This window comes from Grampus griseus (assembly GCF_964374135.1).
Source record: "Grampus griseus genome assembly, chromosome: 16".
Lineage (NCBI taxonomy): Eukaryota > Metazoa > Chordata > Mammalia > Artiodactyla > Delphinidae > Grampus > Grampus griseus.
The window spans coordinates 52,489,907-52,511,503 of NC_139010.1; the positions used below are offsets into that span (position 1 = coordinate 52,489,907).

At 40.6% G+C, this 21,597-nt stretch overlaps 1 protein-coding gene across 2 annotated transcripts in view; it reads right to left on the reverse strand.

The window, feature by feature from the left end:
• IDE (insulin degrading enzyme) overlaps positions 1 to 21,597 on the reverse strand; it is a 112,137-nt gene that overhangs the window by 15,853 nt on the left and 74,687 nt on the right. The window contains exons 12-17 of one of the 2 annotated variants that reach the window (XM_082673153.1): positions 15,170 to 15,272; positions 13,116 to 13,238; positions 10,799 to 10,881; positions 6,952 to 7,096; positions 4,721 to 4,831; positions 2,566 to 2,686 (exon numbers count right to left, since the gene is read on the reverse strand). In XM_082673153.1, the coding sequence (XP_082529279.1) occupies positions 2,566 to 2,686; positions 4,721 to 4,831; positions 6,952 to 7,096; positions 10,799 to 10,881; positions 13,116 to 13,238; positions 15,170 to 15,272 (686 nt within the window). Of the gene's footprint in view, positions 1 to 2,565; positions 2,687 to 4,720; positions 4,832 to 6,951; positions 7,097 to 7,580; positions 7,726 to 10,798; positions 10,882 to 13,115; positions 13,239 to 15,169; positions 15,273 to 21,597 lie in introns of both variants that reach the window. The other variant, XM_082673152.1, reaches the window with a different exon arrangement.

Genomic DNA, 21,597 nt, shown 5'->3' on the forward strand with positions numbered 1-21,597 from the left:
TAGTTTCCTCCAATCTGTAACAGTTCCTTGGTCTTTCCTTGCCTTTCATGACCTTAAGATTTTTTTTTTTTTTCCAGTACGTGGACCTCTCACTGTTGTGGCCTCTCCCATTGCGGAGCACAGGCTCCGGACGTGTAGGCTCAGCGGCCATGGCTCACGGGCCCAGCTGCTCCGCGGCATGTGGGATCTTCCCGGACAGGGGCACGAACCCGCGCCCCCTGCATCGGCAGGCGGACTCTCAACCACTGCGCCACCAGGGAAGCTCTGACCTTAAGAGTTTTAAGCAGTACTGCTCAGTTATTTTATAGAATGCCCTTTATTGGGGCTTGTCTAGTGTTTTCTCGTGCTTAAATTGAGCTTCTGTATCCTTAGAAAGAATACCCCAGAGGTAATATGTCTTTCTCAGGGCATCACATCGGGGGCACATGATGCTGTTACGCTGTAATACTGGTGATGTAAACACTGACCACCACGTGGCTATAGTGCTGTCTGCCAGGGGACTGTTTTAATCTTTTGGTTATAATTAAGTAACTCATGGATGCTCTACAAGCAATTAGGAAAAGCCACCCCACCAATGCCTTCTTTTCCCATTATAATTTTTAAATACTTACTTTGGAGGAAATACTTTGAGACCACACAAATATTTTGTCCTTACTTAACTTTTACCCACTAATTTAGCATTCAATGGTGGATATTGCCTGTATCAATTATTATTATGGAATCCTAATAGTGAATTTTCTGTTCTTCTCATTACTTTTACATGTACTGATTTAATTCTTCAGTAAAGAAGAGTTGTCCCTTCTCCATTAGGACACCATACTAATAAATGCTACAATGGATGCTAAAATTAGTGAATAAAATTTAAAGAGAGACATAGGAAGGGAATTAACAAGTGCTTACTATGCATCAGGCATTTTATAGATGTTATCTTATAAACTATAAATTATACGTTATTATCCCCATTTTAAAGGTGAGAAAACTGAAGTTAAGAAAATTTAAGTTTCTTGTCCAAAGTCATCAAGCTAGTAAGTGGCAGAGCTGCATTTGAATCTAATTCCAAAATGCATACCCATCCCACTCCACTGCACTGCCCTAGAAGTCCCCTTCACTAGACCCCTCAGCTCTCTCTGCAAACTTCTATAACAATACTCAGTCTCTTTGCCTCTACAAAAAACAATGTTTTACATTTACGCTTTGCCACTAGACTGGAGCTCCTTGATCCAAGAAACCCCACCTAATTGATCATTTTTTAATCTCAAGCACCTGCAGTCTGGCGCCTGGTGCATAGCAGGCAGGCAGTAAATGCGGTTTGACCACACTGAATTCTGAGGTTCTTGCTACCCTGGCACCTGGAGAGCTGACAGACGTAGAGTCACGGGGGAGCCAGCCTCTCATATTGAGTTGTCTCCAGATTAAGCCATGTTGGCATTACCGGATTATTGATGAATATATATATCAAAACAGAATGATTATTAGAGCAGAAAATTTCAGCCGAAAAAGTGCTGACTTTCTCTTTATAAAACACATTTTAGGAAGGCATCACACACCTATGTGAAACTTTAGAACTAATTCTGCTTACAATTCATATACCATCTGACCCAGAATCTAACAAAGGGGGTGGGAATCCCCAAATCTCTGCTTTTGGATCATGCTGAATGCAGGTTCGGTCTCTTGAAAATGTATTTAAAATCAATTATGTGGTATTTTTTAAAAAAGGTAAAATTCCTGCTTGTTACAACCGGATGTGACTCATAATCATTTTACAAAGAAAAGTGTATTAACTGTCCAGATTAAAAACGTATCTGTTCTAGTTAATGAATTTTATAATCTATATGCCTACTCAACCAATAAAATAATGACCTTCAATACTTTGCTCTTGATTTGTCACTAAAGTCATCAAAGGCGCAGTGATACATAATAAGAAAGGACTTGTCATAAAAGATCATTAAAGGACTTCCCTGGTGGCGCAGTGGTTGAGAGTCCGCCTGCCGATGCAGGGGACACGGGTTTGTGCCCCGGTCCGGGAGGATCCCACATGCCGTGGAGCGGCTGAGCCCATGAGCCATGGCTGCTGGGCCTGCGCGTTCGGAGCCTATGCTCCGCAACGGGAGAGGCCGCAATGGTGAGAGGCCCGCGTACCGCAAAAAAACAAAAACAAAAACAACAAAAATGCGTAAGCATTCTTTCTGTGTGATAAGACTTTCAAGCTCAGCCCTTTTTTCCTTTTTTGAAAACTTCAATATTAACAAGGTGAGTGCTTGGGTCAAAACACTGTCATCTGCAGAAATCTGTTAACAGTAATAACTGACTATTGTGGGTCCAGGTTGAAAACAGCAAATGTGGTTATAAACTGCCTGAATACAAAAGCCACTTCAAAGGCCACCACTGCTTTTCTAAAAACAAAAACAAAACAAAAACAAAAAAACCCAAAAAACAGTATGCACAGCTGGCTTTAATGGAACTACAAGTCATTAGAAAGCATAAATACTAGGTAATAGGATAAAACCAAAATGATTTTAGAAAAGAATGAAGAAAGCATTAGGCTATAAGTAGAAAGAGTCTCACCATCCAGGGCTTCTTTCAATTCATCTTTAGTCCAGGCCACTTCAGTCATCAGCAAGCGGAGGTAGTACATGGCGTGCTGGTGAGGCTGTTCAGCTCGGAAATTGTTAAGAGATCGCATATACTAGTGAAGGGAGACGTGGGTTTGTTAATTTTATCGATCTTTTTAAAATCATTTCAAAAGGTCAGCTATAATCAAACTTCATTTTGCATAAATGATGTGTTAAATGGGATGCAGAGATATCTGCTTCATCTTCCTTTTCGAAGTTATGTAATTTAGAATGGGACTTACTCCTCTCTCCCTTTGATACATACTTAAACTAAAGAGCATGCTTTTTCTTTCTTTTTTCTTGAAGTCTTATTTTTTTAAAGTAATTTTTTTGTTTTTTGTGCCCATAATTAAGAAATGTAAAGTTAAAGTTAAGAAATGTAAAAGGTAAAATTCTGAGAACAGAACTTCAATTAAATTCAATTAAAATATATGTTCCTTATAACACCAGAAATAGTATCAGGAGTGAGGTGTGTACACTGAGTCTTAAAAATGATTGCGGACCTCCCTGGTGGCGCAGTGGTTAAGAATCCGCCTGCTAATGCAGGGGACACAGGTTCGAGCCCTGGTCCGGGAAGATCCCACATGCTGTGGAGCAACTACGCCTGTGCACCACAACTACTGAGCCTGCGCTCTAGAGCCCGTGAGCCACAACTACTGAGCCCGTGTGCCACAACTACTGAAGCCCATGTGCCTAGACCCCATGCTCTGCAACAAGAGAAGCCACCACAATGAGAAGCCTGCACACCTCAACGAAGAATAGCCCCCGTTCACCGCAACTAGAGAAAAGCCCGCATGCAACAACGAAGACCCAACGCAGCCAAAAATAAATTAAATAAATAAATTTTAAAAAACGATTGCATGTTGTATTTTCAAAAGGTTTATTTTTTTTTTTTGCCATACTGCAAGGCATGAAGGATCTTACTTCCCTGACCAGGGATCGAACCTGTGCCCTCTGCAGTGGAAGCTTGGAGTCTTAACCACTGGACCACCAGAGAAGTCTTGGGCATACTTTTTCTTTGTCCAGGCTGCTGCTTTAACCCCAGCATCTGACATGTACTCTAAGTACCTTCACTACGGGATCTCTTTCATCTCTCAGAAAGTTATCCCCAGTTTTCAAGGCCTCCATCTCTTGGCATCCTTTAATTCTTCACCATAAGGTCATCCCAAAAGTCTCTCTAAGCAAGCAACATGGATATGTATATATATAAAATATTGAATCTTGATTTGAAAACTGATGATAATTTCTTTGGGTGTACAATGAAGGTCATAGTTTGGCTTTTAAAGTAGCTATCCATCCCATATTTCCATTACTGGACCAACCATGAGTTGAATTTAAGTGGAAGATAACATCAAGTCTAAATAGTCTGCCCTAATGTGACAAGGCTGCATGGAAGGCTGAGGTCCCTCCTGCAGAATAGAGGGTTCTTCTTTTTTTTTTCCCTTTTTATTTATTTGTTTGTTTGTTTACTTATTTATTTTTTATTTTTGGCTGTGTTGGGTCTTCATTGCTGCACGTGGGCTTTCTCTAGTTGCAGCGAGCGAGGGCTACTCTTCGTTGCAGTTCACAGGCTTTTCACTGCGGTGGCTTCTCTTGTTGCAGAGCACAGGAGCTAGGCACGTGGGCTTCAGTAGTTGTGGCTCATGGGCTCTAGAATGCAGGCTCAGTAGTTGTGGCGCATAGGCTTAGCTGCTCTGCGGCATGTGGGATCTTCCCAGACCTGGGCTCGGACCTGTGTCCCCTGCACTGGCAGGCGGATTCTTAACCACTGAGCCACCAGGGAAGCCCTAGAGTGTTCTTCTTAAATGGAGGTTGGATGAAACCTTCAAGGAGTCCCTGAAAGCCACTAGGTCTACCTCAGGCTCTTCTCTGAAAGTCAGTGCTATCCTAGCTCTTAGGGCCTACAGAGAAAGGGGCCAGGTGTCCACCAGAGTCTCCCAGGCTTTCCTTCTGGATAGAGTATAGGATTCAGCAAAGATAGGATAAAATGACTGCCACAGGGTTATGAATGCTTCTTTTCCTCCTCGCCTCTTTTTCAAAAATGTTCATAATGTGGCAATATCACCTTATGAATTAAAAAATTATAAAAATAAGTTGAGAAAACTTACTGCCTCTTTGATAATTTCAAATCTTTTTTCATCAATCTCAAAGGTAGCCATTTTTTCAATGATCTTCTTTAGCAAAATTGGCTGCTTGTCATTATAACCTTTCACCGAGAGCTACGGAAAGAGTTCAGGATATTAAAAGTCTAAAATTAACATGAAACAACTTCAACTTGACTTTAAAACATGTAGAAAATCCCCAAACCAGGTGTATCAAAATAAAAATAAAACAAGAAATTAAATGAATTTCATTTCTCATAAATATAGTTCGACACTTAGGAAGATAACATTGACCATCTTTATTTACTAATATCCAAAAGCATATGCTTTTCCTAAACAAAAACAATAGCAGGAAAACTTACCTGGTGCCAAACTACGGCAGTACACACTATATATCATCAAAATTCAAGTTCTCATTAAGTCAAAATTAATTATAGAATGTGTTTTAAATTTAACCTTCAAAAAGAATTTCTAAAGAATGGCAGGCTTAAGATTTTTATAGTTGTGTTAAGAAGGTAAAAATCATAGGGGAGGGTTACCTAGCAAACTACTGGATATGTCCCCAAATTGTTTATATTTAAATATTTTTAAAAATCATCTTTTAAGAAATCAGGAAGTCCCAATTTTGTATCATATGGCATTTTGCCACTTTTCTTGTCCAATGTTGCCCAATAATGGTCCTTAGGTCTCACTACTTGCTTGTTTGATGAGTTCTGCTGATGTACCAAAAGCCAGTGGCAAAACAGATGTGAAGTAAGGATACACTGTATGTACTGTCTGGATTTTGCCTTAGGACAATTTACTTTAATAGTTTCTGAAAGCATAACGTTTTGAAAAGCAGGGGAAGCCTATTATCACATTTCCTACTATTATATTGCCACATGGTGGCACCCACAGAGGTTAGAGGATACACTGGAACTAGAATATCTCTGGACGCCTCTACCTTATGAAAATTGATAGGCAAGGGGCTTCCCTGGTGGTGCAGTGGTTGAGAGTCCGCCTGCCGATGCAGGGGACACGGGTTCGTGCCCCAGTCCGGGAAGACCCCACATGCCACGGAGCGGCTGGGCCCGTGAGCCATGGCCGCTGAGCCTGCGCGTCTGGAGCCTGTGCTCCGCAACGGGAGAGGCCACAATGGTGAGAGGCCCGCGTACCGCAAAAAAAAAAAAAAAAAAGAAAAAGAAAAAGAAAAAGAAAAAGAAAATTGATAGGCAAGTATCTCAGCAGGAGTGAAGGTCACTGCCCATGGAAAGCACATCCTGTACTGTGGGAACTAGACTGACAACTAGCAGAAAGCCCATCTGTCACACATTAAAAATGATTTATTTTAATGGTGATATGCTACTAAAACTCAACAGCAAAAAATAAACCATAGATTATTACTTTTCTATTTGGATTTTATTTTGACCTCTGAGCTTCAAATTTCCCTGGACTCTGAGAATGGTTAGGTTATATATATTCTTATACATTAAACAAAAACTACCAGAGAAGTTACTTGTATGAAGAAAAAAAGTCACCGCAAAATAAATAAAATTTAAAAACCCTAAAACCTTTTGTATAGAATTAGAAAGAGTACACAGTGCATGCTCTCATTTTAGTTGTTATGAAAACATACAACATATTTTTAAGAAAAGTGAAGGTGAATGTGTGCTAGAAGAGGGATGTTAATTTGGAAATGAGATATAAGTTTGGAAACATAACAGAAACGGTTTCAAGAGAAAGGATCTAGTTATTTCTTAGGATGCATTTAATAATGTTTATCTTAAAACACACTTAAAAGTAGTTAATGATACATGCTACAAGATAAATTAAATGAAAATGTCAGTCATATTTGAACACAGGAACTTTCTACTACTGTCAGCAGAAATAAAGAAGCTTATAATATAAGTAAAATTCAGCACCACAACAGTAACTATGGGTATCTTTCACTTACAGATGTTAATATATTCAAATACATGGAAAGAACAACATGCTTTCAGGATTAATATGTTAAACATTTCAAGCAGAGGAACATGCAAATAAACGTAGCATAAATACATGTTCACAAGATGCACTAAACTCTACTAAATCATTTGTTAGTGGAACTAATACTAACTTGAGTTCTTCAATCATTAAAAAGGTGCAAGGAAAAAACCATCAATCTTCATGTTTTAAAATGCAGAAGTTAATAGTTTTCCCAAGCTCAACATAATGCTTAAACGGTGTGACGCCTTTTCTTTCGTTTTCATTTTACTTACAAGTATTGCATTCATTCCTGATGCAATGCCATAGCTCAAACCTGAGAGGCGTGCTGCATATGTATACTCTTTTAAATCATCCTTCAATAACCTGATAAACAGGTATGTCATGTTGCAATGGAGAGGATCAGCATAAATGTAGCGACTAACAAAAAGAAAAACAAAAGAAATGCTTTGATACCTCAAGCAGTGGCATGGTAATGAAGAAACATGACCGAAGAGTATGAATATGCAGCCTCATGATCTGAATTTCTAGGGAAATAGTATAGGCCAACCTTTTGTTTTACAATGGCAGGAAGACTTCATTCTCTGTTGTCAAAGACCAAGACTTCAGATACAGAATGGGAGAGGTCTAAACCTAAATCAGGGTCCAATTTTGTTTTGAGGAGAAAAATATGACAGTCTGATGAAAGATGTTTAAAAAAAAAGAAATCAAGGAAAATTTGCATAATATGAATGGCATATTGCTGAATACTTAACAGTAAGAGCTAACTTAAAAATTAAATGATGCGAAAATATGATTAGTCACAAAAAAAGAAATTAAACTCACACCCTCAATCAAAAATGCTTCCAGCAAATCAATATAAAAAATGTTGATGAGTGGAAGGCTCTAAGACGTGGGTACTTACATACATCCCATAGATGGTATTTTGGAGGTCATAGCTCAAGCCTGCTAGCTCTGCTGCATATGCATACTCGTTGAGTGAGTCTTTGAGGAGCTCAAGGTACAAATAGGCCATGTTACAGTGCAAGGGGTCCACATAAGCAAATGGGCTGGAAGAAAATGTTGACAGTAAAATAGCTGATTTATTACTTCCCAATGTGATATGGCCTTTCGAGATGGATCAAGGAACTGAACAGGGGTTAAAATAACTTCCTGAAGATACACTTTGAATACACATGAATTCTCATGAGGAAAAAAACAAGATGTTTAAAAAAGAAGCTTGAAATATGCTATGTGTGCTGGTAGTGGTGAAGAGGGAGAAGGAATTGCTTACCCCAGATGGCGTGGTAGAACTGACAAGTTAGAAACACTGCGTAGGTAAGGAGGAACAGGCCAAAACGCATGCCTACATTTAGGCTAATAGGAGAAGGCATGGCTGACAGAGCTGATAACAGCATGTGTGTGTCCTCCTTCTCCCTCTAAGCAAGCCATACCCTTGGTGGACAGGAGGATGAGATTGAGAAGTTTGTGTGCTATGATTATATAAACTTAAAAGGGAAAAACTGAGACTTGAAAGAGAAAGATTAAGACCTATGAAAATGTTAGCTTATCTCTTGAGTTTCCTCCCAAACCAAGAGACTGGAACACTGTCAGTAATTGATAATATCCATCATACAACTACAGCCAGAACTAGGAAAAAATATTAAAACAGGAAAATTTTTAAGTGAGAAAGAGCAACAAAAGAGAGGAAATAATTACAGAGTGCAAGAGCTAAATAGGACCACAGAGATGACCTGACTTAAATCTTCGTTTCCCAAATAAGAAGCATCACTTTCCTCATGTCACCTGGGCTAGTAGCAGCAGAGTCAGGATTCAGATTTGAGTCAAATGACCTATTCATTTGACTATGTGACACTGCTTACCTTTATGAGAAGCAAGTAAAAGATTCCTTCATTCAACAAATATGTACTACATTCTCACTATAGTGCTAGGCACTTCTCTAGGTACTGGGAATAAAGAAGGAACAAATCAGGCAGAGTCCCTGACTTCACAGAGTTTAGAGCCTAGTTGGAAGAGACAAATAATAAATTTAAATATGATACATCAGGTGGTGATAGTGTTATGGAGAAAAATTATGCAGGGTCAGAGGAACGGGAGTGATGGGTAGTGGGACAGGAAGATTGCTAATTTACATAAAATTATTATTAATAAATTAAATTGTTATTATTAAAATTATTATTAATTATTAATCAAGGCCACTCTGAAAGGTGACATCTGGGTCCAGACCTGAAGGAAGCAAAGGAGCAAGCCCTGGGGATATCTGGGTGAACTTTCCAGGCTGAGGAAACAACCAGTACAAAGGACCTGAGGTAGCCTCGTGGCTTGGTTTGTTTGGCAGCAAATTAAAAATTTCACTCTATCTATAGCACAGTAAATATAACCGACGCACTGACATCAGAGCCAGAAATTTTATCAAAAACTGATAATTAAGTAAAAATAGGGGTAAAATGCTTAGCTACAGAGAATTGAAATCAAAGAGAAAATTCTAAAGCTATACATTCTCCACCTGGCAAATCTAAATAACACTCTGTCATTTAATTTTTTAAGTATTATACATGATGACAGACTTCCTTCTTTAGTCAAACAGAAGGAAGCAGTTCAGAAACTTACTAGCACAACTCACAAAAGCATCAAAGCAAAAGAGAGTCCTTGAAAGGGTTCATCCCCACAGGCACCCTTAGGTGGAAGTGCAAAGCTAGAAAACAACAAATCTGGGAGTTCAAAGTCATATGGATCAAGCTCAGAACGCAATTCCAAGAAGTGTCCTAAAATGCTGCATCCACAGCAGCTATGCTGGTGAACTGGAGAGTGTCCTAAACTAACTTTTAAAAGAGAACATGATTCAAGTGGAATTCTTAAATCCTGGTTCACTTGTTCACTTAAAACATACTATTTTGTAACCAGATGTTACATGCTTAAATATGGATCACAGAGTTTTAAAAACTGTACATATGCATAATATTATCCTATTTCTGAAAAGATTAAAAGGATAGACACAAACAGAAAATTTATTTAAGAACGTACAAGAAACCTAATAGTGTTTACCTCTAGAGAGACCAGAACACGGAGACAGATTGGTGGGAAGCAGACATTTTAAATTCTGAGAACTATGCTAGGCAGTTTAGAGAACGCAAACATATCAAATGGTCTCTCAAAAGGTATTCTGAAGCCAGATCATAGAAGCCAAATGGGAAAGTGTGACAAGCTGCTTAGAGGGTTAAAAATATCACTCTGAACTATCAAAAAATAAAACCAGCTTTGTAATGCTCTCTACCAACAGCAAGCCATAATCAGAAAGCCCATGTTTGATGTAAACAAACAAACAAACAAAAAACAACACCAACAATCTCAGCGCAGCTCTAGATAATCTATGAATCTCATGCTATAAATAAACAATGTTTACATCCCTACAGTCTCAACATACTTGTTTGTGAACTATTAACTTCCTACATAAGAGATTCTTTTTCTCTTTTCTAAAACATTTAAAACACATCCAGCTTTAATTTCATGCCAAGCAAATCAAATAAAAATTAATGAAAAAGTTGATCATTATACTGAACATTATTATAAAATGATCGGTTTATTTTATAAACACAAACCACTGAATTTTAGAAATATAAAATTATAGAGTGCAAACTCACAAAGTAAAATTTAAATTGAGTGATAACATTATCACACAAATAAAAGGAGATAGAGATAAACTAAAGATTTATACTGAGAAATCATTGCAACAGTAGCATTATTCAGAAATTTTATTAAACATCTTCTACCAAGCCCGGGATATAGAAAGCAATATCTGAGGGCTCCAGACAATTAAAGGGCTGGAAGGGATTCAAGATCATTTAGTAACGACTACCTCTTCTTCTGGGCAAGTTCCAGGAATATAAAACCAAAACCACAACAGAAAAAACCACCCCAAATTATTTAATCTTTCTTCAGTGAAACTTCTGGTGAGTCTACAGCCTTCCCTTAACAGGAAGGAGCAGCTTTTCTTTGTCTAGGCTAAAAAACTCTAATTCCTTTTATTTCCAGACATAGGTCCTTAAGGAAGCAAAGAAAACTTTCAGAAGTGTAATTGTTGATTTTCATAGGAAGCTTTGTAGCTAGATTCATTTTACGTACCTGAAAAATTCAAAGTTGAGACAGGCCTTGGGCAAGAAAAACTTATCATCTTGTTTGAACCAGAGTTTGCTCATAGCTGTATCCTGTGATGGAGAAACAGTATGTTTAGGGAAATACAGGCACATTCGACAAAAATCTTCAATCAAATCACTCTTCAAGAGGAGGAGGACAGAGGCAATAGCTGAGCTTTGTTCTGGAGAGACTGCTGTCCCATGGCCTTGAAGCATACTCAGAGGGTCAGCTGGTGGGAAGCTGGAGAGATGACTGGTGATTCCAGTAGTAGAGAGAAATCACCCTCTTATCAGCACCCTGGGTCAAAGAGATGGGGACACAGTGGAGGAAGAGACAGACAGGTGAAGCCAATACCAACTGTCCTGTCCCTGTCTTTCTGGATGCAGGGACACAGATGCAGGAGTCCTTGGGGGCGGGGGGGGTGTGTGTGGCAGCCAGCCACCAAAGTGGGCCACATGGATCCCTGCCTGCTGGAATTCACACCCTTGTGTGGTCCTCTCTCCTGCACTGGACCAGGGTTGGTCTCTGTCTGACCAACAGATTATGGCAGATGTGATGATACGACACTTCTGAGATTAGATTATAAAAGACACTGTGGCTTCCACCTTGATCACTCATTTTCCCTCTTAGATCACTCACTTTGGGGTAAGCCAGCTGCCATGTCACGCAACTCTATGGAGAGGCCCATGTACCGAAGAACTAAGGCCTGCCCAAAGCCACACAAATGAACTTGGAATAGAATCCTCCAGCCCTAGTTGAGCCTTCAGATGACCAAAGTCCCAGCTCACAGCTTGACCATAACCTGAGAGACCCTGAGCCAGAACTACCCAACTAAGCTACTTCCACATTCCTGTCCCTTGGAAACTGCATGAGATAAAATAAGTGTTTGTTGTTTTAAACTGCTGAATTTTAGAGTAATTTGTTACACTGCAACGGATAACTAACACAGCCAAGGATGAACAAATAAGCTACTCCTTTGCCTCTCCACTCACTCATTCATACTATATTTCAAAAAGTCTTAGGGACTTCCCTGGTGGTCCAGTGGCTAAGAATTCGCCTTCCAATGCAGGGGATGCGGGTTCAATCCCTGGTTGGGGAACTAAGACCCCACATGCTGCAGAGCAACTAAGCCTGTGTGCCACAGCTACTGAGCCTGCACGTCACAACTAGAGAGCCCGTGTGCCACAACTACAGAGTCCACGCTCTCTGGAGACCGCATGCCACAACTAGAGAGAAGCCCACGCGCTGCAATAAAGAGCCCACACACTGCAACGAAAGATCCCGCAAGCTGCGAAGAAGATCCTGCGTACTAAAACTAAGACCTGACGCAGCCAAATAAATTAAAAAAAAAAGTCTTAAAGTTCACTTGAAACTACCTTGAAACTCTGACAAGAGATATAAATGGTTTAATGTTCTCCTTAGTTTATGCTAAGATGGCCTATTTAAAACAAACAAAAAATAAAAATAGGAAAAGTAAATAAGCTTTCTCTTTGAATAACCTAAACTATAACTCATTAAAATGTCATTTTTAAAGAAAAATGATTGTCTCATTAATAATCTAGTTGCTTGAGATAAATTAAATTTCATAGTCCTAAACACTAATTCTCATCTCATTGAGTTAATCTGAATGTTAGGTCATTTGAAGAAAAGGGAAAGAAAGATGTTTGTCTATGGTGGTAAGTTTAGAAAGAGTTAGTTTTAAAGTTTAGAAAAGAGGATGTACTGTAATAATTTGATCCATGTTTCTACACAATCTACCCAAGGTGTGAAATAATGACATGAAAAGAACATTCTGAAAAAGAAAACACCCTCCTCAATCGTTCTTCCCACTGGTTTATAACTCCATTAACTTCATATAGCGCTCTGTCAAAATGAGAAAGAATTGTTTTTAAGGGCAGGAAATCCAACAGCTTCCCCTGGATATGCTCTCTTCCAGGCTTTAGAGATTCTTTCTTATCTCTAACTTTCATGATGCAGCAAAAATCTACTTCCTTATTGGGTCTTCAGTGAACATGGAAAAAAGCCCTCTTTCAATAGACTTGTAGTTACATTCCAGACTTACTATTTTATTGTCTGCAAAGAAAACAATTCCCTAGATTCTATGCTGTATAGTAGTTTTGTTTGTTTTAAAATGTCTAGCCTTTTAATATTTCTTGTAGTTATTCTCTCTGCAACTTTTCTGTTATCTACAGGGTGTGAGCCCCGCAAACCAACATAGTATCAAAGGCAAGAAAACATCTCTCTAGTCCCTTCTATGTAATAGGTCTGTCCCCTAAATTTAATATCAATGATTCTAACGTATTACCTTAATAAGAGAAGGGTATGGTGTTGCTTCTTTTTCTAATGATAAAATCTCAAAATTTGTAGGAATAAATTCATTCTTCGTTGGAAGTTTAAATTTCCCATTCAGATCAGCATTTTGCCATTTCTGGATGAACAGTGAAAACATACACACACAAACATAAAAGCAATTAGAATCTGATTTAAGAGTTTAAAACAGTCACATTGCTTAATATCTAGGCAAATAATAAGACAATAAATGTCACACAGCATTCTCTTCCATCATATATAAAAAGGCTACTCCCAAGATCTATCAATGACTTTTCATGAAAGTTGAACTGGAGTCTCTGGAACTAATCAAGGTTTTACACTCATCTATCTTTCCTCTTTACACATGTCTAAAATGACCAGCTGAGGTGAAGGAACAATCTGAGACTGTGGAACTGAGGCTAACTGGTCCATATGAAGATCATGTTTGCTCCAGCTCTTTAAAGAATGGAGAATAATCTGCACAGAGATAAATACCCACAACTGCTAGACAACAGGTCATTTAAAAGAGTTAAACTTTCCGCTACACTATATTACTTGAATGTATGGCTTGAAAACTAGGTTAAAGGGGGCTTCTCTGACTTCAGCACTTCTAAAGGCCTGGTCTACTTCTCTCCCAGACGACCACATGCATTTTCAAGTGGACCAATATTTCAAGCATAAGGTTAAGGACAAAGTTGAGATTTAAATCTGGATTGTGGGACAGGATCGACACAACCTGCAGGTTGGATCTGTTCCATGGGCTGCTTCCAAAAGCTAACTGAGGCAGATCAGACCACGATTGATGAACTCTGATTTATAAGACTTTTCATTATTTTTTAAAAAAAGCAACCAACTGCCAATGATTCTGGGTTTAGTAATTTGGTCTCCAGCTGATGTGGCACAGCCTTGCAGCTCCTGTAGTTCTATTTTGGTCCCTGCATTTGTGTCTTTTGGCACTGGGAAGGTGGGGATGGTGGCCATGGCCATATTATTTATATGTAGCAACTTAAGTCCCCAGTATGGCTGAATCGTAGGGACTGGTAAACACTTAGCAAGTAATTTCACTGCTGAGCTTCCAGATCAATTTGTTTAAATTCCCATTTGGGGCGGGTTTGTCATGGTCAGAATTTGGTGAACAGGGGTTTTCTCTTGTTTGAGGGTTAGTTCACACCCAGCACTAATTCATGGGAGATCAGCTTTCCTCACAGTTTAGTAAGATGGACATTTTCACGTACTAAAGGGCTTCAGTCGTCTCCTTATGTGCTGTGAATATGTCAGAAAAGTACCAGTAATAATTTTTCTTTCTTAAACTACTTTTTTCTGTATCGTCATTACCCTGGTACATTTAAGAAATATCCATTACCCAAGTTTAACTAGAATTTAGTCAGAGCAAGGTTTTCTGGTGTCGCCCCATGAATAAAGGACACAGTCTCAAAGCTACACAGCCAACGAGAACCAAAAAAGAAAAAGTACTGGACCAGTAGATAAGACTCACAAACAAAATCCTGACTCCTGATGAATGGGGTAACACACTATCTATACATACCTGTTTTGAAACAAATCATAATGACCCTATGTTGACAAAAAGAGCAATGATACAATACGAGGCATAAAATATAGCCCCTCCTAAAGTGAAGATGGTATGAATCCCAGAAATTGCTCCCCGCCTGTGCTCACAGCAAGATCGTGAGCTCTCAGCCCTTGCATCTGTCTTTCAGGTTCTCTATTTCCATCTCTTCCTGCCTGTCTTGGTGCCTCTGCAACCCTGTGTACTTTGGACTTCATTGATCTTTGACCTCATGAGACTTGGAGTCTGCTTTACAGCCCTGCTGGTCTGACAGGCAGACGAGAAGGTGGCTACAGTATCATTTCTTCATGCAAAACCTAAGTTCCAGCTCTCCACCTCCCTGTTCACTCCTCTTGGGATGGTACAGACAGTGCTGGGCCATCACTCTCCACACTTTGGGGCTGTGAATTGGTTGATCTAGGGAGCTCATATTCTTGTGTGTCCCTCACACATCAGCTTATTCACAGATGGGTTAACCCTACCTTAATGACTTCATCTGGTATAGCTTCTTGCTTATACTGGGTTCCGTACCATTCTTCTGTGCAGTCAGTTTTTCCTTCAAAAGATTTGGAAACTATTGCAACCCTAGAGATAGATGGAAAAAAAACCTATAAACTCATGTTGTATACATAAATTTATAGAATCTGACTCACAAAAATATAAATAATATCCAAGAATGTGTTGGGCCTCTACAACCCAGTAAGTCCTATGAGGCCTAGCTGAAACAGCAATGTATGTACAGAAGTCTTTGATCATAGTCTCTGTTATCCTTTGGTTATAGCCCATCATTTTTGGTATGAAAAGCTGCTTGCAAGAAAGATTCTTGTTATGAATGCTTTTGACTAAAACCTTAAAAGAAGAGTAGCTAGGGAAAAAAGTGGAACCAGGTCAGTTGAAAAACAGTCCTTAAAAAAGCACAACAAAGTACTCCCTCCCAGGAACAGCTCAGGCCCCAGGGTTACAAGAATGGATAAGAAAATTTGTTGGCTCATTCAGAGATCCAAAAAAAATTAAAAACACACTTTCATTATAACTTGCTAAGTTTGTACACAGTTATTTTTTTTTCCTGCCAGACACCACCATCAACCGTACGTACTACATGTACACTGGCCTTCCTGATGCTAGGGGAGACAGGGACACGACCAAGAAAACATCTCTATCTTTCTCTGCTGGGGTAGTAGAAAGAGCACAGAAGAGAAGTCAGAAGGAAAGAAAGTTCAGGGAGGGAAGGTAGAGGTAAAATAATGTCAAAAGATTACAAGTAGAGGAGTGAAAGGAGCTCTATACCAGTGGAGCTTCTGTCCCTGTGTGGATCATCATGGACAGTTCTGCCTCTGCCGCCTTTTAACTATCAAAGTTGGAATCATTTCACTCTGACTAGCAGGCTCAATCCCAGGCTGGGACCAATCCTACTTTGAATCTTGCAGATAGAGGACTAGGCCAATAGCTTGGAAGGCTTGCCATGCAGTCAGTCCTGTTATTGGTTTCACTTCTTCTTTACGTCCCAATTCAAATAACTAGGTTCACGTCTGTTCCTGCTTATTCTCACTTGTCCTCCCAGAGGTTAGTTTCTAGCCTCTGAATGTCGGTCTCACAGCTGAAAGCCCACTGCTTGCAGTCAAAACTCCCCTCTACTGAACACCCATTAATTTTCAGGATCCTGATCTCTGTGTTCCAAACACCTGCCCATCATTGGACCTCCCCAATTTCAATGCCTGACTGTCTGAACCACCATCTATTCCTTATTCATTCTAGATAAAATACTCTACCTGGCTAGCTAGACTTGGCTTTCTCACTTGCTTCAGGGTAGATATCATAAGCAATCTGACTCACCTATCTGTTAGAATGACTGACTAATCTTCCAGTTTAAGGTGTTCCTGATCTGGCCTAACTGCCACTGACCACTATCAGTTCTAGAAAACATGCTAAATAAGAATATGTTCGACAGAAACATACGGAAGAATCATAGGGTTTAACAGATGAAAGAGTTCTGCTATTGTATCTAGAAGAAGTGATACATGTTGGCTATCTGAAAATCCTGTATGAGGGGTATGTGTAGTGTATACAGAACGCACACGGCCACATGAAGGGTATGTGATGTTTCTTAAGGGCATTCATTCAATACATGACAGAGCCAGCTAAGAGTCAGTCATAGAAATTGCTTCTATTCCTGTTGATTTTTCAAAGAATGAATGGAATGATTCTCAGGGAGACCTCTAAGAAACATGTTAGGAAGTAAAATTCTGTGCTAGAGAGGTGGCATTCCATCTTCTCTTCCATGAGATGCTTGATTTGGGAAGTTTATTACATAGATGGCTCTGGTTTCCCTGAATGACAGCCCATGGATCAGAATAATGAACAAGGGATTGATTACAACTTGTGAAGACTGGAGCATTCATTTGGCAGTGGACTTGCCCTCTGGAACAGGAAAACTTTAAACTCAGTTCTGAGAGAGAAAGTGAAAAAACTTGGGAAAAGCTATCAAATGCTCTGGAGGATGACTATATGACACAGAAGGAAGCAGACCCTGGAGGCTGTCCAGTGATGCTCAGGTTAAAAAAGGAGGAGAATGGAGATTTATTAGTTACGATCCTAAGGGATCTAGATAGTTAGATACCAAAGTAAAGTGTATGGGGTAACAGTTGACATGTTACCATAAGGAAGTAAATATGAGGTAGATAAGTGTAGCTCCTCAAACTAGAGAAATACCAAATACTGGCCTAACAAAAAGAGATACCTTTGCAGACCAAGAGTTAGCATACCATCAAGGAATTCAAAACTGAAATACAATGGAAGAGTATGTACTTTCAAATAAATTACGAAGGGCGAATAACAGAAGAGACAGAGTAGACACAGGTCAAATGTATACAGAAATCTATGAACCAGAGTGTGGAACCGCGAGAGCACCTGAATTAGGAGAAAAGGAGAAAAGAGTCACAATAATTGAGGTACACACAGAGAGCTGCAGTATATTTAACTGCAGACAATTGAGAAAACTGGCACAGACACTGCAGCATCTTAGACTACCTGCTGGAAACCTAATTATACTAAAAAATAGTCTCCATGAGTTTTTTTCTTAAATATGTGTGTGTGTTGAGGGGTGAGGGGGGAATGCCACTCTTCAATTCCATCCACAAAGAATTGGCTACTGACATGGTCCTTAGAAATGTGAGAGGAAATGGCCTCTTATTTTCATACTGAAGCTTATAACAGTAAGAAAAGGAAACAGTGGGCTAGAACGAATGCTGACTGTTGACTTCCAGTCAGCCATTTAGAAGTGTTCAGTGGGAATGAATAGCTGTTGCTGCTGATGGAATCCATTCAGAAATAATCCTGACTACAGACATTAAAAGGCAATATGGTTCCCCAGGAATGAATTCTCATGAGACCTTTGCAAATAATCCCTGAGAGAGAAAAGAGGGAAGACAGCCAAGAATGAGAAGAGGCTTCACAGGTAACCATGATAAATTAAAAAAGAATTAGTAGAAAGTGCACAGATCTGGCCATGAGAAACTTGGATTCTGGTCGATACCGTGACTCACTTTCTTTGAGATCTTGCCAAAATCACAGTTAAGATCTAAATTAAGCAAGTCTCTGGGCTTCGGTTTCATTACTTTTTAAATAGGGATTCAAACTAGATGAACTCTGTCCTTCTAATAGTAGATTTCCACAGTATCATGATATCAAATCATATTTTTAAAAGATACACAACAGAGGAAAAAAGAAAGCACAAAAAAAATCTACTGATGACAGATTCTAAGTCAAACTTCAAAAACAGTGACAGGAAGGCTAAAGTGCTAAGAAATTGAAGTTCATGAAATGTGCTCGAAAATTATTTTAAAAAACGGTTTCTTAAAGTAAGAAGGAATCAAGAAAGGTTAGGCTAAAAATTCAATCAGCTTGAATTCTGGGCAAGATGTTTTAAAACATAGTTCCTGACTCAAGAGGGGGAAGATGGAGGAAGAGTAAGACGCGAAGATCACCTTCCTCCCCACAGATACATCAGAAATACATCTACACGTGGAACAACTCCTACAGAACACCCACTGAACGCTGGCAGAAGACCTGAGACCTCCCAAAAGGCAAGAAATTCCCCACGTACCTGGGTAGGGCAAAAGAAAAAAGAATAAACAGAGACAAAAGAATAGGGATGGGACCTGCACCTCTGGGAGGGAGCTGTGAAGGAGGAAAGCCCTACCCCCACTAGAAGCCCCTTCGTAGGCGGAGACTGTGGGTGGCGGAGAGGGAAAGCTTCGGAGCCGCGGAGGAGAGCACAGCAACAGGGTGCGGAGGGCAAAGCGGGGAGATTGCTGCACAGAGGATCGGTGCCGACCGGCACTCACCAGCCCGAGAGGCTTGTCTGCTCACCCGCTGGGGCGGGCGGGGCTGGGAGCTGAGGCTCGGGCTTCGGTCGGAGCGCAGGGAGAGGGCTGGGGTTGGCGGCGTGAACACAGCCTGCAGGGGGTTAGTGCACCATGGCTAGCCAAGAGGGAGTCCGGGGAAAAGTCTGGACCTGCCGAAGAGGCAAGAGACTTTTTCTTCCCTCTTTGTTTCCTGGTGCGGGAGGAGAGGGGATTAAGAGCGCTGCTTAAAGGAGCTCCAGAGACGGGCGCAAGCCGCGGCTATCAGCGCGGACCCCAGAGACGGGCATGGGAGGCTAAGGCTGCTGCTGCCGCCACCAAGAAGCCTGTGTGCGAGCACAGGTCACTATCCACACCTCCCCTGCCGGGAGCCTGTGCAGCCCGCCACTGCCAGGGTCCCATGATCCAGGGACAACTTCCCCGGGAGAACGCACGACGCGCGCCTCAGGCTGGTGCAACATCTCGCTGGTCTCTGCCGCTGCAGGCTTGCCCCGCATTCGTACCCCTCCCTCCCCTGGCCTGAGTGACCCAGACCCCCGAATCAGCGGCTCCATTAACCCCGTCCTGTCTGAGCGAAGAACAGACGGGAGCTGTGCGAACAAAGAAGAGAAAGGGAAATTTCTCCCAGCAGCCTCAGGGGCAGCGGATTAAATCTCCACAATCAACTTGATGTACCCTGCATCAGTGGAATACCTGAATAGACAACGAATCATCCCAAATTGAGGAGGTGGACTTTGAGAGCAAGATACGTTATTTTTTCCCTTTCTCCTCTTTTTGTGAGTATGTATGTGTATGCTTCTGTGTGACATTTTGTCTGTATAGCTTTGCTTTCACCATTTGTCCTAGGGTTCTGTCCGTCCGTTTTTTTGTTTGTTTGTTTTTTACTTTAAAACATTGTTTTCTGGTTTTCCCTGGTGGCGCAGTGGTTCAGAGTCTGCCTGCCGATGCAGGGGACACGGGTTCATGCCCCGGTCCGGGAAGATCCTACATGCCGCGGAGCGGCTGAGCCCGTGGGCCGTGGCCGCTGAGTCTGCGAGTCCGGAGCCTGTGCTCCACAACGGGAGAGGCCACAACAGTGAGAGGCCCGCATACCGCAAAAACAAAACAAAACAAAACAAAAAAACAACCTTTCTTAATAATTATTTTTTATTTTAATAATTTTATTTTACTTTATTTTATTTTATCCCCTTCCTTCCTTCCTTCCTTCCTTCCTTTCTTTTTCTTTCTTCTTTTTCTCCCTTTTATTCTGAGCCGTGTGGATGAAAGGCTCTTGGTGCTGCAGCCAGGAGTCAGTGCTGTGCCTCTGAGGTGGGAGAGCCAACTTCAGGACACTGGTCCACAAGAGACCTCCCAGCTCCACATAATATCAAACGGCAAAAATCTCCCAGAGATCTCCATCTCAACACCAACACCCAGCTTCACTCAACGACCAGCAAGCTACAGTGCTGGACACCCTATGCCAAACAACTAGCAAGACAGGAACACAACCCCACCCATTAGCAGAGAGGCTGCCTAAAATCATAATAAGGCCACAGACACCCCGAAACACACCACCAGACGTGGACCTGCCCACCAGAAAGACAAGATCTAGCCTCATCCACCAGAACACAGGCACTAGTCCCCTCACCAGGAAGCCTACACAACCCACTGAACCAATCTTAGCCACTGGGGGCAGACACCAAAACCAATGGGAAATACGAACTTGCAGCCTGCAAAAAGGAGACCCCAGACACAGTAAGATAAGCAAAATGAGAAGACAGAAAAACACACAGCAGATGAAGGAGCAAGATAAAAACCCACCAAACCTAACAAATGAAGAAGAAATAGGCAGTCTACCTGAAAAAGAATTCAGAATAATGACAGTAAAGATGATCTAAAATCTTGGAAATAGAATAGAGAAAATGCAAGAAACATTTAACAAGGACCTAGAAGAACTAAAGATGAAACAAGCAACGATGAACAACACAATAAATGAAATTAAAAATACTCTAGAAGGGATCAATAGCAGAATAACTGAGGCAGAAGAACGGATAAGTGACCTGGAAGATAAAATAGTGGAAATAACTAATGCAGAGCAGAATAAAGAAAAAAGAATGAAAGAACTGAGGACAGTCTCAGAGACCTCTGGAACAACATTAAACACACCAACATTTGAATTATAGGGGTCCCAGAAGAAGAAGAGAAAAAGAAAGGGACTGAGAAAATATTTGAAGAGATTATAGTTGAAAACTTCCCTAATATGGGAAAGGAAATAGTTAATCAAGTCCAGGAAGCACAGAGAGTCCCATACAGGATAAATCCAAGAAGAAACACACCAAGACACATATTAATCAAACTGTCAAAAATTAAATACAAAGAGAACATATTAAAAGCAGCAAGGGAAAAATAACACACAAGGGAATCCCCATAAGGTTAACAGCTGATCTTTCAGCAGAAACTGCAAGCCAGAAGGGACTGACAGGACATGTTTAAAGTGATGAAGGAGAAAAACCTACAACCAAGATTACTCTACCCAGCAAGGATCTCATTCAGATTTGATGGAGAAATTA